The sequence below is a fragment of the Carassius auratus genome, chromosome 20, assembly GCF_003368295.1.
Source record: "Carassius auratus strain Wakin chromosome 20, ASM336829v1, whole genome shotgun sequence".
NCBI lineage: Eukaryota > Metazoa > Chordata > Actinopteri > Cypriniformes > Cyprinidae > Carassius > Carassius auratus.
This window is the reverse complement of record NC_039262.1, coordinates 5,174,722-5,191,069: the sequence shown is the minus strand read 5'-3', so window position 1 is coordinate 5,191,069 and position 16,348 is coordinate 5,174,722. Positions and strand designations below refer to the sequence as shown.

Below are 16,348 nucleotides of genomic sequence, written 5' to 3'. Positions count from 1 at the left end.
ACCGAAAAGTGTTTATAAACTTAAGCAACACTCAAAAATATCTGCAGGTCATTGTATTAGATAAGAAAATAGGAAATAAAGTTACAATAACTTTAAACAAAAACTTTTCATCAAAATAAATTGATTGGGTTTTAAATGATAATACAATAAATATACTGCGGAAGATGAAGATAAAACATATTGTGTGACTTTGTGTTGGTGAAACATTAACAGAACTGGATAGAAGTAACTTTTAATACATCCACTAAAAATAACCAAAACATGAAGTGATTAAAAGTCATTCAGCTACATATATATTTTTATAATTATAAGCTATAAGTTTAATTATAAATAATATTTATGTAATATAATTTACATTTATTCACTTAACAGATGCTTTTATCCAAAGTGACTTAAGGCCCATTCACACCAAGCACGAAAACTATAAAGATAACGATAAAGATATAGTTCTAAAAATCATTCTCAGTGTTAAAGAATAGCAGAGTGCTTACCACAGCTATAACAATAAAGGCACAGAGAAATAATTTATTTCCAGTGGATAAAAACATTGAGAGGCAATCAGAATCAATCCTGCTATAACGAGCTAGAGAATTTAAACCAGCAGACGATCATGAACCTAGAATAAACACACGATATAATTTGCTGGTGTGGACGCTAATATAGTTATATTTAAAGTTATAATTTTTGCTGTGAACTGGGCTTAACAAAGGAGGAGAACAATAGAAGCAATCAGACCAACGAGGCAGCAACAGTATACAAGTGCTCTGGCAAATCAACTGCGGGCGGCAGATCCTTTTTCTATTTGGCGGCTAAACTCTAGAATAACCTACCTAACATTTTTCAGGAGGCAGACATACTCTTGCAGTTTAAATCTAGATTAAAGACCCATCTCTTTAACCTGGCTTACAAATAGCACACTAATATGCTTTTAATATCCAAATCCGTTAAAGGATTTTTAGGCTGCATTAATTAGGTAAACCAGAACCGGGAACACTTCCCATAACACCCTATGTACTTGCTACATCATTAGAAGAATGGCATCTACGCTAATTTGAGTCTCTTTCTCTCTTATTCCAAGGTCACCGTAGCCACCAGATCCAGTCTGTATCCAGATCAGAGGGTCACTGCAGTCACCCGGATCCAGTACGTATCCAGACCAGATGGTGGATCAGCACCTAGAAAGGACCTCTACATCCCTGAAAGACAGCAGAGACCAGGACAACTAGAGCCCCAGAAACAGATCCCCTGTAAAGACCTTGTCTCAGAGGACCACCAGGACAAGACCACAGGAAACAGATGATTCTTCTGCACAATCTGACTTTGCTGCAGCCTGGAATTGAACTACTGGTTTCGTCTGGTCAGAGGAGAACTGACCCCCAACTGAGCCTGGTTTCTCCCAAGGTTTTATCTCCATTCTGTCACCGATGGAGTTTCGGCTCCTTGCTGCTGTCGCCTCTGGCTTGCTTAGTTGGGGTCACTTCATCTACAGCGATATCATTGACTTGATTGCAAATGATTGCACAGATACTGTTTAAACTGAACTGAGATGCTGACATTACTGAATTCAATGATGAACTGCCTTTAACTGTCATTCTGCATTATTGACACACTGTTTTCCTAATGAATGTTGTTCAGTTGCTTTGACGCAGTCTTTTTTGTTTAAAGCGCTATATAAATAAAGGTGACTTGACAAGTCTCAGTCTAGCACAGTACACATACAGTAGCTTTTTTATAGAATAGAATAGAACAGAAGTAAATGCTAGTATTAATTGGTCATCTGCTGGCGGAAATGATGTGTCTTTAGATGTTTTTTCTAAATGGCTAAAGACTCAGCTGCTAGAATTGAGATAGGCAGGTCATCCAATCAGCTGGGAACAGTCCAGGAAAAGGTCCATGAGAGTTATTTTGTACCTCTTTGGGATGACACCACAAGGCTTCGTTTAGTAGCAGAATGCAAGCTTCAGCTTCTGTTAAAAAGCGCTTAAGTTTAGGTATAATGGTGCAGCGCAAGTTTTTGTCATGTAGGCAAATATCAGTACCTTGAATTTGATGCGAGCGGCTTCTGGTAGCCAGTGTAAACTAATGAAGAGGTGTAATTTGAGCTTTTTTCAGCTTGTTAAAGACTACTCTTGTTGCTTGATAATAAATGTGGCAAGGCCCGCCAAGAGATCATTACAATAGTCCAGTTTAGAGAGAACAAGAGCTCGGACAAAGAGTTATGTGGCCTGCTCTGATAGGAAGGGTATAATCTTCCTAATTTTGTATAAAGGAAAAATCTGCTGGACTGGGCTGTTATAGCAATATGGTCTGTGAAACTTAACTGCCCATCAATCACAACTCCAAGATTCCTGGCTGTCCTGAAAAGAATTATGGTTGATGAATCCACCTGTAAAGAGAAGTTGTGATGCAGTGCTGGGTTTGCTGAGACCATGGGCAGTTCTGTCTAAAGCTGGCCACACACTAGAGTAGGGATAGGCAACTCCAGTCTTGGAGGATCACTATCCTGCAGAGTTTAGCTGCAAGGCAATCAGTGTTTTCGGGATTACTAGATAGATACAGGCAGGTGAGTTTTTATGAGGGCTGAAGCTAAAGCTGAAGCAGGATAGTGGCCCTCCAGGACCGGAGTTGCCTATCCCTGCACTAGAGGATTTTAAGGCCAATTTGCTCCCCCGAATGATCGTGAGGTGTGGCAGGATTCGCGGCCTGTTCCTAATGATTTTTTTTGGTCCAAAAATCCTCTATTGTGTGGTGTCATTAAGATTATTGAACTACTCTTGATCTTGCTGCCTCTCACCCACGATAGCCAATGAGAGCAGGCAAGTGTCACTTACCAGATGTTGCGTGCTTCTATAGCTGAAACTTGGCAGCTACAAAAATGCCACAAAAGCAGATTACAGAGAAAGATTATCACCAATACACTTTTATAATACTTTGTTTTTCACTGTACAACAGTATGCGCGCCTGGAGAGCCAGCTGACAACTTTGACTGTTCTCCATTTGTTTTTCTTCTCTAGTCAAGTTTAATCTCGAGAGTCTCTGTGAAATTTCGTGTGACTCTAACTACAATCAACAAGTGTGTTGTCTCTCAGTCTGGTTGAATCGTCTAGTGTGCGTTCAGAGGATTACAAGGCTGAAAAATCATTTGAAACTGTTTTTATGTCTCCCATGGTTTTAAAATCAGTTAAGATTTGGAAATCATCTAGTGTGTGTCCAGCTTAAGCAAGTTTAAGTTGAAGGTGATGGTCTTTCATCCAGCTAGAAATGCCTGTCAGACAGGCTGCAATGTAAACAGCTACAGTCAGATCATCTGGTTGCAATGAGAAGTAGAGAGTGTCATCAGCATAGCAGTAATAAGAAAAGTAATGCTTCTGTATGACAGATACTAGTGATGACTTGTAGATGGAGAAAAGAAGTGGTCCAAGCACTGAGCCTTGAGGAACCCCAGTAGCAAGAAGTTGTGATTTAGAAACCTCACCCCTCCAAGACACCCAGAAAGACCTACCCGAGAGGTAAGACTGGATTTTTATGTGTCTTTATTTTTTATTTATATGTATTTTATTATTATATTTATCATTAAAATATGTATCATTTTTAAATGAAGGATATATATTAGAATGTATAAAGAGAACGTTAAATATATCCACAAAAAAAATCACCAACTTATTACAAATGATTCAGCAAAAATGATGTTTGTAGTCCAAATATGTTTTGGTCCACTATAACATCTATTTAGCTCTTGGAGTTAAATTTAACTCGGTCTAATTTAACTCTATGTGAATTGATTTAATACTGCCAAGTTTGCTGTGTAGTAATTTTGGCAGACTGCATCCCAAACGCCTGTGTGTGTTTGTGTGTGACACTGAGATACACAGAGAGACAGACTCATTAGTGCTGTTTACCGAGTGAAGTGTCAGTATTCCTATTGCTCATGATCTGAACAAACCCATAACAGAAGTGTTAAACATTGTTACAGACATGAATGATTTCTCATAAACATGCTGCTTGTTAACGTGGTGTCTTTTTATAGCAACAATGCTAAAAAACACATATTAGCTTCTGCACAGCCATAGCATTGTGGTGGCAGGTTTTAATGGGGAAGCACCCATCAAATTGTCTTAAGAAAATATATAAAAATATTTTTATTTAAGAAAAAAATAAAAATAAAATAATAATTATATATATATATATATATATATATATATATATATATATATATATATATATGTGTGTGTGTGTGTATATATATATATATATATATATATATATATATATATATATATACACACACAATTTTATTTAATTTTAATTTTTTTATTTTATTTGTTTAAATAATAATTTTATATCTCAGAAAAGCCTAGCAATGGCGTGAATAAATGAATAAAAATAATATACCACTCAAACTTTCCTTTGAAAATATATGAAAATAAGTAATTATTTTTTTAATTATTTTTTTATTCATTTTTATTTTATTGAATTAAATGTGTTTTTTTATTTTATTTAATTTGTTTAATAATAATAGTCATGGTAATAACTTTATAGGATAAAAACTACACAGCAACATTTAAAATAATAAATTAAATTAAATCAAGAGCAATTTAAGAACAGATATGATATAATTTTGAATAACTTTTAATGTAATGTTTGTCCATTGAAAATAAAAAGAATGAATCATAAAATATGATTTTATTTATTTCAATACTTTATTTTATTTTACTTTTACTTTTAGAGTGATAACTCAAAATAAAATAAAATCACACATAAAAAAAACAAAACACTCAAGCTCAGAAAATATGGAAAGGTTTTATTTAACTGATTTTATTTTGTTTTGTTTCCTTTTAGTATTTTATTGTTTTACATACATCAGTGGTTCCCAACCTTTTTCAACTCGCGGCCCACACAACCAAACACATATGTTTGCGCGGCCCACTTCAAAAAAATTAACTGACCCCGATATTGTTGGGTTAATAACTTAGTACTCAGAAGCTAGATTTTAAACTATATTTATTGAATAAACTAGGGCTGTGCGATATGGACAAAAAAAAAAAAAAACTATCGCGATTTTTTTGATCAACTTTGCAATTGTGCTTTTACAGTCATAAATGCATTCAGGATTAATTTGAAACATATTTCCAAAAGAAAACCAATCAGAGCTTTATCAAAAAGTTGTAACATCTCTAGAACAGACATAAGTCAAAATTATCACTATAGTGAACATGTAAAAAAATGTATAGACTTGTGGCAAAAAAAATAAATAAATAAAAAATCCTGTATACAGGGACTTTTTTTCTTTTTTGCCATGCATTGTTCATAGAGCTCATTAATTGTAGCGGTGCCTCAGGTGTTTGCAGTGTGTATACAGTATGTGTATGCGGTCAGCAGTGAGAGCGCATAAATATAACGCGAAAGCACATTAAAATAATGCACGAGTGCGAATCTCTCTGTTCGCAGCAGATTTCCTTTGCTCTGTCACAAAACCGGTCGTGCTTGCTCAGATACACGCTGCCTTGCGAGGAGAGAGTGTGCACACTTAAAACGTGTCTCCTCTCACTTAAACTGCATCCTGTTCACTAACAAATTCACTCTATGCTAATGTGTTAGACATGAATTATTTTCGCACGTTTTTATTTCTAGCCTATTTCTTAGCCATCACAGACAGTGTGTGAACCTGGAGTTAGGCATATGCGCACGCTCAAATCGTGATTTTAGGACGTTTTCTTTTAATCGCACAGCCCTAGAATGGACTGGAAATGAACAGAAAATAATTGGCGGCCCACCTGCAATACCACCGCGGACCACAGGTTGAAAACCACTGACATACATGTTTTATTCTACATTTATTTCAATGATATTTCTATTCTATTTGTTTTAAAAGTAACGCGAGTTACGTAATCAGATTACTTTTTTCAAGTAACTAGTAAAGTAACGCATTACTTTTTAATTTACATGAAAGTATCTGAATTACTTTTTCAAAAAAGTAACACCAGCTACTTTGCTTTCCCATGTTTTGACTGATGGGTCTCCTGTCCCCATATTGGGAGAAATCGGAAGTACAGAAGCGTTGTGTGTGCTGTGTGAACATGATGTAGTTCTAGTCTAAATGTGAATGTGCATTAATTCATCCCACTCGCAAAAAAACCTGATTTAGCATCCATCAATTAAAAAAATTAATTAAATATGTTAAATAGCACATATGTATCTAATCCCATTTCATTAACTAATGTCTTTGTTGCTGACCTTGATGATCCAGTTCAACCATACTAATAAGCAAAAATGACTTTAGATAAACTAACAATTGTGTTTCATTGTTTTTTATTGCTGAAGAATGTTGAACCTTCTTCCTCTGTGGTCTACTCTACGGATGTGAATTTACTTTTCCTTCAGCCTGAGGTTTGTTCATTACACTTTTTGGTGTGAAAGGGCATTTACATTTGCTATGAATAGACCTTCTTATATTCAAAACAATCAAGCCCTGCTCATATTTAAAAAGTAACACAAAAGTAACATAACGCATTACTTTCCATAAAAAGTAACTAAGCAACATAATTAACTTTCCCCAACACTGTAGCTTACATTTAATTTAGTTTGCAGTTATCTAAAGTTTTGTTATGCCAGTAATAAATGGAAAGAAACTGAATTTGAAATGTAATTGATAGGCAGAGAGAGCAAGAGAGCGTGAGTGAGTGAGTGAGTGAGAAAGAGAGAGAGGGAGGGTGCTTCCCCTTCTTCTGTGGACTATTTGAGCAGGTGCACTGCTACACTCTATCACTTAAGCTCAAAAATTCCACATGACTTCACCCTCCACATTACCATAAGGTCAAAAGCAGCAGAATTTTTTAAGCAGCAGATTTTCATAAACGCCGTTGGTGACAGATCTCCCACCAGAAGTCCGCTGACAATCCAGTGGCGCCAAAAACAGTGCATTTACTGTCAGTGATGCAACTGCCGCCCAGTGCCAAGCAGTGAAAGCAGAGCTCCACTTAAACACAGCCTTCCCCAAAATGACACAGAAATTTAAATAAAAGTGGCCTCATGGTTTCTCGCTTTCCTCATCATGAGAAACTGTGTGAACTGCTGGGATTTCTGAGCTGGACTGCTTTAAATGCAATGATGGTGGAGGAAATAGAAACTTATTAGCTAAGCCAAGCATAACATTAATATTGCTCTTACAGAACAAACCGCTCGATCTGAAGTGGACATTTTTCTAAATATAACACTGATAAAACAGCCAAGAAACTCCTAAAACATATTACCGTATAGAAACGTACTACTCAGAGCACCGTAGCCTTGGCTTCAATGGCACATTTGCATTTATATTTATTTGTCAGACGCTTAGAAATATATAGCGTATAGTTTCTATGTTTGTGAAATTAAGACTAAACCACAAAATATCTGCAAAATTTTATATTCACTAACGTTCTAAAGTGCAGTGTAATTTTACTATTATTTTTATACTATAATATTTTGATTAATATTTTAATTCACTTTTATTTATATTTGTAGTTTTTTTGTTGTTGTAATTATTATTTTTTTATGTATTTTTTGTGATGTCTTTTTTAGTTTTTATTATTTTTTAAATATTTATTTTTATTATATTATAAATATTTAATTTATATAATTATGATCATTTATAAATAAATAAGCTAACAAATAACTAAATGTGATAAAATTACACGACTAATAAATATTTAATTATATTATTTATTTATATATTTTTCACTTTTAGTAACATCATTTTGTCATTTTATCATATTTGTTTGTTTGCTTATTCCAGTATGTCAGTGTTTGAATATCCCATGTTTTTCAGTTTACTAACATCACAGTGTTTTTCTTTCTTTCTTTGTTATTAGATTTGAGGACGTCAGTGTTTGAATATGTCAAGTGAACTATGATATTTGAAGACTTTTGCATCTTTTCTTCAGTTAAAAAGCTACCCGTTTATCATCATTGCATGGGAAAAGCAGTGTGTTCTTCTTAAATTTCTCCTGTTGGGTTTCATGAGTAAAATGAGGATGACTAAATGATGAACTGTCAAGCCTGAGAAAACTATTTCTTTAATTGCATATATTTTTTAAGTTGAAAAACAAAATCAAAGTGATTTCAAGGTTTTAGGGATCTGTGTGGGAAGGCCGCTTGCATCTTTACCGAACATGTTTGTTTGTTTGCCGTTTAACGCCTAATCTTCAGCAGTCATCGTGTATGCTGGGCAGCGTGTGTGAGTAAGATGAGAAGCCACAGAGATGTGAATGGATATTTTGCTATTGTGCTGCACTTACTGGATACTCCACCTACACACACATCACGAATCAGTCAAAGCTTCTTCTCAAGACCTTGCACTGAATTCTCAAAGATCACTAGACAACATCCACAGATGCTCATCTGAGCGCTTGCTCGCTCCAGATCAGTTCAGATGCATTCTGCACGCTCAGCATAAGAATGCAAACGCTAGCCTTCAAAAATGAGGGCTCACTGAGACTTCCGTTTTGAAAGAAATTGATACTTTTGTTCAGCAAGTATGCATTAAATTTGCCAAAAAAGATAATAGGTTAAGAGCTGCTGCTGTTGAATGTGATGTAGATCTGATGCTCGTGTGAAATTGAAGAAGAGCATGCACTACGAGCAGGACAGGAAGATTAGTGTTTACTGACATATGACAGAATTAGCATGTAAAGACACACACAAATACAAACATATATATATATATATATATATATATATATATATATATATATAAATATATTGAAACAATGTAGTTGGTATATTTCAAGTTTTTTTTTTTATGTGAAACAGCTGAAAGTGAGGTTGTGAGTGTGGGAAGTTCAGTTTTTAGTAAGTCGTACTAAAGGTCATAGGTTAATTTTCTGGAGTTTTTTCTCTTTTTTTACTGGAATTGTAAGGGTCATTTCAAAATTTGGTCAATTTACCAATCAACATCATCCAGACAGACAACAACACAAAAGTCACACCACAAGTAAACAATCACCTGAATCCAGCTGAGGAAGAGACGCTTTAGAATATCAGAGCACTTACCCATGATTCCCAGCGACTGACAGTTCTCTTCAAGCTCGGAATATATGTGTATATATATATATATATATATATATATATATATATATATATATATATATATATATATATCCTTATTAATAAATACAAAATATATACAAATATTACATGTCAAATTAATGATTAACAACAATAAACAATAAATATACATTAAAATGCAAAAGCAGAAAAAACAATGACATGAAACAATCAGACAGACAGACAAGTAAATTAAACTGAAATACAAATATATTAAAATATTCAGATATTGAATTGGGGAATAATTAAACATTTTAATTAAAAAAAAAATTATATTCAAGTACTGACTTGCCAAAATATAGTAAGTTAATAAGAAACTCAATTATGAAATAAATTAAATATTGACATACCAATATATTACATTATTGAATAACCTACCGATCTAGTGAAAATTAAAATACAAAAAACATTTAATATTTAAACAGACATGCTGAAATAAAAAAAAAAAAAAAAAAGGAAGGAAGGAAGCACTGAAATATAGATAAATAAAAACAATGTCATACAGATTAAATTAATGACTGAATAACCTGATTAAAAAAAAATAACCTGCATAAATAACCTTTGAAAATAATAATAATATAGAACCACACAGAATAAATTATTGAAAAACTGAGTAGCCGAATGAAATACTGAAAAATAAAATGCTAAAAGATGCTGAAAAATGGATATTCTAAAATAGTGAAATATGTGAATAGTGAAACAGTGAAAGGGTTAAATAAGATTCGCTGGATTTGTGATCTCAGCTGTAAGAAGTGCTGTTTTTAGGTCACTGCGGTCGCTCTCATGAGTGATTTGGAGCTGTTTGTGTTCAGATCTGCCTGTTGAAATCTCACAGTTCTTGAGGTAGGACTCAGTGGCACTCAACCAGTATTTTTTTCCCTCAAGCGCTTGGAGAAACAGGGTGAGGAGCAGATTCTGACAGCCTCCCACGTGAGAAACATGTTCTGCCAAAAAGACGCATTTTAAAAGGCTGGAACTGCTGAGCAGAAGGTCAGACATTTGATCAAAGCAGCTTTCAGAGCGAGAAAGTCTGAAGCCAGACCTCAAGAAAGCTGATCTACCCAATTCTGACGTGACAAAAAGAACTAAAGACAGAAAATGAACACTCAAGCCGGCTTCCAGCTGTTTTCATCAAAGAGGCCCTAAATGCAAACTAATCGACACGTACAAACACATGAATGTCACCGTGTTCAGCTTTTCCCACCAAACATTTCACAAATGATAAACCAACAGAGCTGCCATTCAGACTGAACGCTGCAGAAGTATTCGGACACATATATTCATGTCTTAAGTGTTATTTGGGGTTATTGTACTATAGTGGAAAATGTATCAAATTGACTTAATTCTGAAAGGAGAAAACAACAGGATCAGTGGAAAACTCCTGCAAGTCAATGGAAACCTCTGGAAATCACCTGGTTCATTTCTCTGTGACATCTTATTTCCACAAACAAAGTTAACTGAAAAACAAAAAGAAAGTGAAAGAGGGGGGAAAAAAGAAAGTTTTCGAAGATGAATGGAAGTATTACATTTGTAACATAAAAAGGGTAAATCAAAAAATAAAATATAAAATTCATCCATCATTCCATTCTCCAAACCTCATGTCTTCTGTTTGGTCATGGGATGCTTAAGCCTAATAAATAAATAAATTATATATATATATATATATATTTTTTTTTTTTTAAATAGTTTATATTTATATTTAATAAATAATATATTATTTAAGTAACATAACATAAAATATAGATATATAAATAATAAATAATAGTTGTTTAAAATAAAAATTATAATAATTTAAAATAATATTTCTAAGTAAATTTTAAATAAATAAAAATAAAAGACAAAACAAAAAATAATATAATGTAATATTTAAATAATTAGAATAATATTATTGTAAAGTAATATTTACATTTTTAAAAATATGAAAAAATAATATAAACATTTATATTTCAGAATATTAAATAAGTAAATAAATAATTTCTAAATGTTTAAAACAATACTAAGAAGTTATATATACAAATATTTTTTAACAAATAAAAATAAAAAATAGGCTATTTTTAAATATAAAAATTATAAATATGTAACTAAATACACAATATTTTTAAATAATAGAAAATGTTATTTTATTTTTCTGTTATATAAAATAATAAATCTTTTCAAAAATAAATCATTTTTAAATAATATAAAAAGTATTTTAAAATCAACCAGTAAAAAAAAAAAGGTTAGGTGGCTTCTGCAGAAAGAAAGAAATCACGAATCATGTTGTATTTGAAAAATAGGCATTATTTAATGTGGCTTTATGTAATAAAGAAACATTATTTGGTAACAAAAGTGGCCGTTCAACAGACACCCTGGAGATAAAACACACACAATTCACCATATCATGTGATAGCACAATAAAAATGTACATACAATAAATAGTACAATATACAATTGACCGTGTCAACAGTAAACAATCGGTCCATGGAGACGCCAGCGTCAGTGAAAAGTTTATCAGACAGCGCCACCTGCAGGCCGCTGGAGGAGTCGCTCAGATCAACACCTGCCTCTCAAACGTCTTGGAGCTTTTTGGATGATCTCAGGGAGGTTTGTTTGTTGTCAACACAAATCTCCTCCCTTTTTTCTTCACCTTGAAATTGACTGACAGGATGTTGGTTATTTTTACAAGAAATCCCCGACTGTTTCGTCTTCTTGCTGTGCTAGTGTCCTGAATGACAGTGTGTTTGTGGTGTGTTCAGTCGGACTGCTCTTCACGCTGGTCGCTCTCGGGGCTCTTCACGCTGTCTGTGCGGACGATGCAGGTGGGCCGGTGGAGGTTGAGCATCACGATCAGCTGCTGTTTCTCAGATTTCAGCTCCTCGATCTGAGACTTCAGCTCCGAGTTCAGCGTCTCCAAGCGTTCAGACTCCTAGAGCAGCGACCAGAGAGTGTTTGCTTAATCATACTGCCTTATATGATATATGAGAATACTAATAAACTATGTTTGTACTTGAGCTACTTGTACTTATTTTAGGTAGTGGCTATGTCAAGTCCTCTAAAATTAGAACTTTTTAAAAGAAAAAATATTTCATGTAATCTCTCAATTTTAATCTATATATATATATATATATATATATATATATATATATATATATATATATATATATATATTAGATTAAAATTATTATTATTACTATTTTTTTTTTATCTGCACTAATTCATTTTAAATACTTCATTTAAATACTAATAATTAAAAGATATGAAGTGAGATGTGAAGTAGTCTAATTTAATTTTTAAAAATGACATACATTATAATTAGGCCTACACAAGCATAATATTTTTTTAAATAGTTTTTTTTTATCTCTCAATAAATATAATGGAAATGGTAAAAAATAAATTAATAAATGAAAACATTTTAATACATGTCATTTTAAATATTCTAATAAAATTGTTTTCAAGTTCATTTGAAATTTTTGCATTATAACAAATTAATTATTAAAAGTACTAAATATTCAATATAATTGCTAAATTAATATAATATAAAAGAAAAAGTTGTAACAAGAACACTGTAAAATCAAGTTTTCCTCTTTTTCTTTTCCTTTCCCCTCAGTGACTGATAATAAATCCTCAAACGGGCTTTTGTACATTTTCTAACTCACCTGCTGGAGAAAGTCTGTTCTTTCCTTCTTTCTGTTTCGACAGCGAGCGGCTGCAACTTTATTTTTCTCTCGCCTTCTTTTCCTGCGTTCTTCATCATCACCTGCCTGCGGACAGAACGTTCCAATGTGTTCGTTTAGATATATGCTTACTCATTTATACACAATAAAATTACACTAAAGTGTCTGTCGTTACATTTTTAACTGCTTTATACTTGTTCTTATAATGCACAGTATGTTTATCAGGAATGCTGTCTCTTGTGTCCACCAGGTGTCACTCTTGACCAGGCAATAAAGAGCTTTCAAAGAAGCTTCTCAAACAAAAGAACATTGCAATGCTTTCACTTTCTCAGCTATTGCACATATGTTTTGAACTACTTAACCTATCAGCATTTTTAACATGTAACATGCAATCTGCGATTTGACTCACCAGATGCAATCAGAACCTGGCTCTGAATGTCTGTAGGTGCTAAATGTCATGTTTTATTCTCACCTCACCCTTGATGACGTCGAACGGTCTCTTGGCGTGTCTGTTCAGGATGAGAGGAGACAGAACCGCACCGAGGCTGTAGAGCTCTGCTAGTTTGAGCTGGTCTGTCAGGGTGGTGGCGGGAATGCCAGCCAGAGGACCGACGCTGGGCAGAGAACCGGCCGTCATCAGCAGATCAGGGATTTGACCAGGCATCATTGCTGCTTCAGAAAGAGAGAGAGAGATGTCAGCGCTTCTGTTGATCATGCGTGACATTTTAAAATGCATTTACACATACAAGTGCAACTGCAAAGAATATGAATCATTCTTTCCTGAAAATTACTTGTAAATCACTCATTACGCTAGATTATGACCAAGTCTTGGATTCAGTATTTTTTGTGGCTCATTTTCTTACAGTTATCACAGGTTTTGTGTTTCTTTTAGGAAATGATCGATTGCAGGCCTCAGTGATCGGAGCTCATGCACCACAATTTCAGAGTCAAAAAAGCATAATTTGTGGATCATTTTGCCAATAATCTCTCAAAAAACAGAGGTGCATGAACTCAGAACAATGAGGCATATGAGCTACAAAACCTGTGCTAACTGAAAAGAGAAAAAAAAAACAAGCTGATTGATAAAAATTGTTTTATGCAATATTTTTATATATATGTAAAACTAATATGCCACAATTTATAAGCAATTTCTTGTAGGCCAATCCTGAAAAGTGCAAGAATAATTTTTTAAGCAGATATTATAGTGAGTTTTAGTCCATGAACTTGCATTTTCAGTGAAAAGAAAATCTTCTCCAGTCAAAATGACTGGACAACTACAATAGGGTTAAAGAAAACACTAGTAGTGAATTTTTACAAGTTTAAAGAAGAGTTTTTACTTTGGAAGAAGTTTAACAAGCACTGATAGGTCAAAATGCGTATTGCCTCCAATGGAAAGCCACAGAGAATACTGAAGTTTCCATGAGAGGAACACAAACGGTGTAGATGTGCTTGTAAATCTGCTTCTCACAGAGTTATAGGGAAACTTCAAGATTCCCAAGAGCACAAACAACACCTACGCTTTTAAAACCGAGGCTTAAAAGAGCTAGTGAATTGTCTGTAAAGGCCATTACAAGATTATGTAACAGTCAAACGTTTCTATCCTGAAAAACTCCTCAAGCCATTCGCAGCAACTTCTGGCTACATTCTTCAAGGTTCTTCAGAAAAACACATTTTAATGATGAAATCTAAGATTAAAAACAAATTGTTCCTGTTTTTCTTTTTCTGCAACACATCTGCATGGAGACCATTTAACATTTCTTTTTGCCTTTGACTATTAGAAGTTCAAAAAAAGAGCACTTTTCAACATTGAGAAACCATTATGACGAAATGACGATAATGAATAAAAGAAGCCCATATTTCATGAGGTGCAGTAAATGCTCAGTATTTGAAAAAGTTTTTAGGTGTTATGCAGCAGACTACAATAGTGTGACAAAATAATTTCAAAGTACAAATATAACACTGAAATAATAAAAATGCATATATAAATACATAAGCATATGAATATGTTGTTGCATAACTGCAAGACTAACTTATTAAAACCAGGGCTCTCAAACTTCAAAACTCAGGGGCAAACCAGAGACTCCTGATATAAAAAAGCAAGATTTTAAACATTCTTTAATAACTTTTTTAAAAAATATCTTATAATGCATATAGATCATTAATGTATCGAATTTAAAAGTCTCTAATGTACTCCTGGTTGAAAACGCTGCGCACAACAATACAGTTAAAGTACAGTACATAATGTACTTCAGTGTGCATTAAATGACCTGGCTGTTACAGAAAATACATTCAGGATATCAGTGATGCATGAATATAATTGAACTCATCCCTAGGTTTTATTATTAGCCTATAGCTCACTGTCAATGCAGTTTTGTCTCTATATAAATATAAAATCATCTTAAGTGCATCTGTTTATTTGATCCGCATGTTTGACCTTTACAACGCGCCTGATGTAGTCATGTCTAATCCACTTCTATGATAACAGTGTAAATGCATTATAATAGCAGCAGAATAAAGCACTTACTTGTTCGGTGCTGAGAGTTGGCGGCTGCTCGTCCGTTCAGCTCGTCTGCGCGTCTGTTCCCGTTGCATCAGCGCGTTTATGTATGTCTGGGGCTGTGGAATGCGGAACTCTCCGCGCGTGACGACAGCAGACGTTCTAAAAAGAAAATATAGGCCGCGCCCCCTAGCAACCAAACAACACACAACACAGCAGCGTGGGACTCCCTGTGTGAAGCCACCGACGCGGGATATCCCATCAAAACACAAACAACACAACACGATGAGCTCATCTGTTTATCTTTCTGTAATGAAGCTTCAGGAAACTCGAGTTTCAATATGAGACCCACGAGAAAAAGAATTAAACTGCACAAAATGAGTTCTATTATAAATACACTTCCAGTCAAAAGTTTTTCCTTCACAGATCATTATAATATTCTGATTTGCTGCTAATAAAAGTAATATAATGTTGAAAACAGCTGAGTAGATTTTTTTCGAATAGATAGTTCAGAAGAACAGCATTTAGCTATCTGAAAAAGAAATATTTTGTAACATTATATAAGATGTTGGTAAATTTAAAGCATCCTTGCTAAACAAAATAATTCCTTTCTATAATTTCTAAATAAATAAATAAAATACATTGACATCAAACGTATGTGTATGTTACAAAAGCTTTTTATTTCAGATAAATGCTGATTTTTTTAAATTCATTAAATAATCCTAAAAAAAATTAAATACTGATAATAATAACAATAAAATGTTTCTTCAGCAAATCATCATATTAGAATGATTTCTAATGGAATTCTAAATTACATTTAAAACATATTCAAACAGAAAACAGTTGTTTTAAATTGCAACAATACTTCACATTTGTTACTGCTTTTGATGTACTTTTTTCAATCAAATAAATGCAGTCCTGTTGAGCAGAAGAGACTTCTTTAAAAAACATAAAAAATCTTACTGTCCAAAAACTTCTGACTGTAGGCTATCTGTAAAATAGCCCTATCACTTGGAAAAAAAAAAAATTGTATCATGTAACTTTATTACATTTGTTCAAACTGATTTTATGAACTTGAAAATAAAAGAAAGACTGTAACCCTGCTGAAAACAATAGC

At 33.5% G+C, this 16,348-nt stretch overlaps 1 protein-coding gene across 2 annotated transcripts; it reads right to left on the bottom strand.

Moving 5' to 3' along the window:
* Window positions 1-11,340: 11,340 nt before the first annotated feature.
* On the bottom strand, window positions 11,341-15,415 carry LOC113120647 (jun dimerization protein 2-like). Of its 2 annotated transcripts, none has more exons than XM_026290602.1 (4): window positions 15,259-15,415; window positions 13,207-13,406; window positions 12,717-12,821; window positions 11,341-11,986 (listed from the first exon to the last, which is right to left on the bottom strand). In XM_026290602.1, exons 2-4 carry the CDS (start codon window positions 13,399-13,401, stop codon window positions 11,813-11,815), a joined length of 474 nt encoding a protein of 157 aa, XP_026146387.1. In that variant the 5' UTR covers window positions 13,402-13,406; window positions 15,259-15,415; the 3' UTR covers window positions 11,341-11,812. The 2 variants fall into 2 exon arrangements, with proteins under 2 accessions (XP_026146387.1, XP_026146388.1); XM_026290603.1 differs by having other exon boundaries at window positions 13,207-13,403; window positions 15,259-15,410.
* Between the last annotated feature and the right edge of the window lie 933 nt (window positions 15,416-16,348).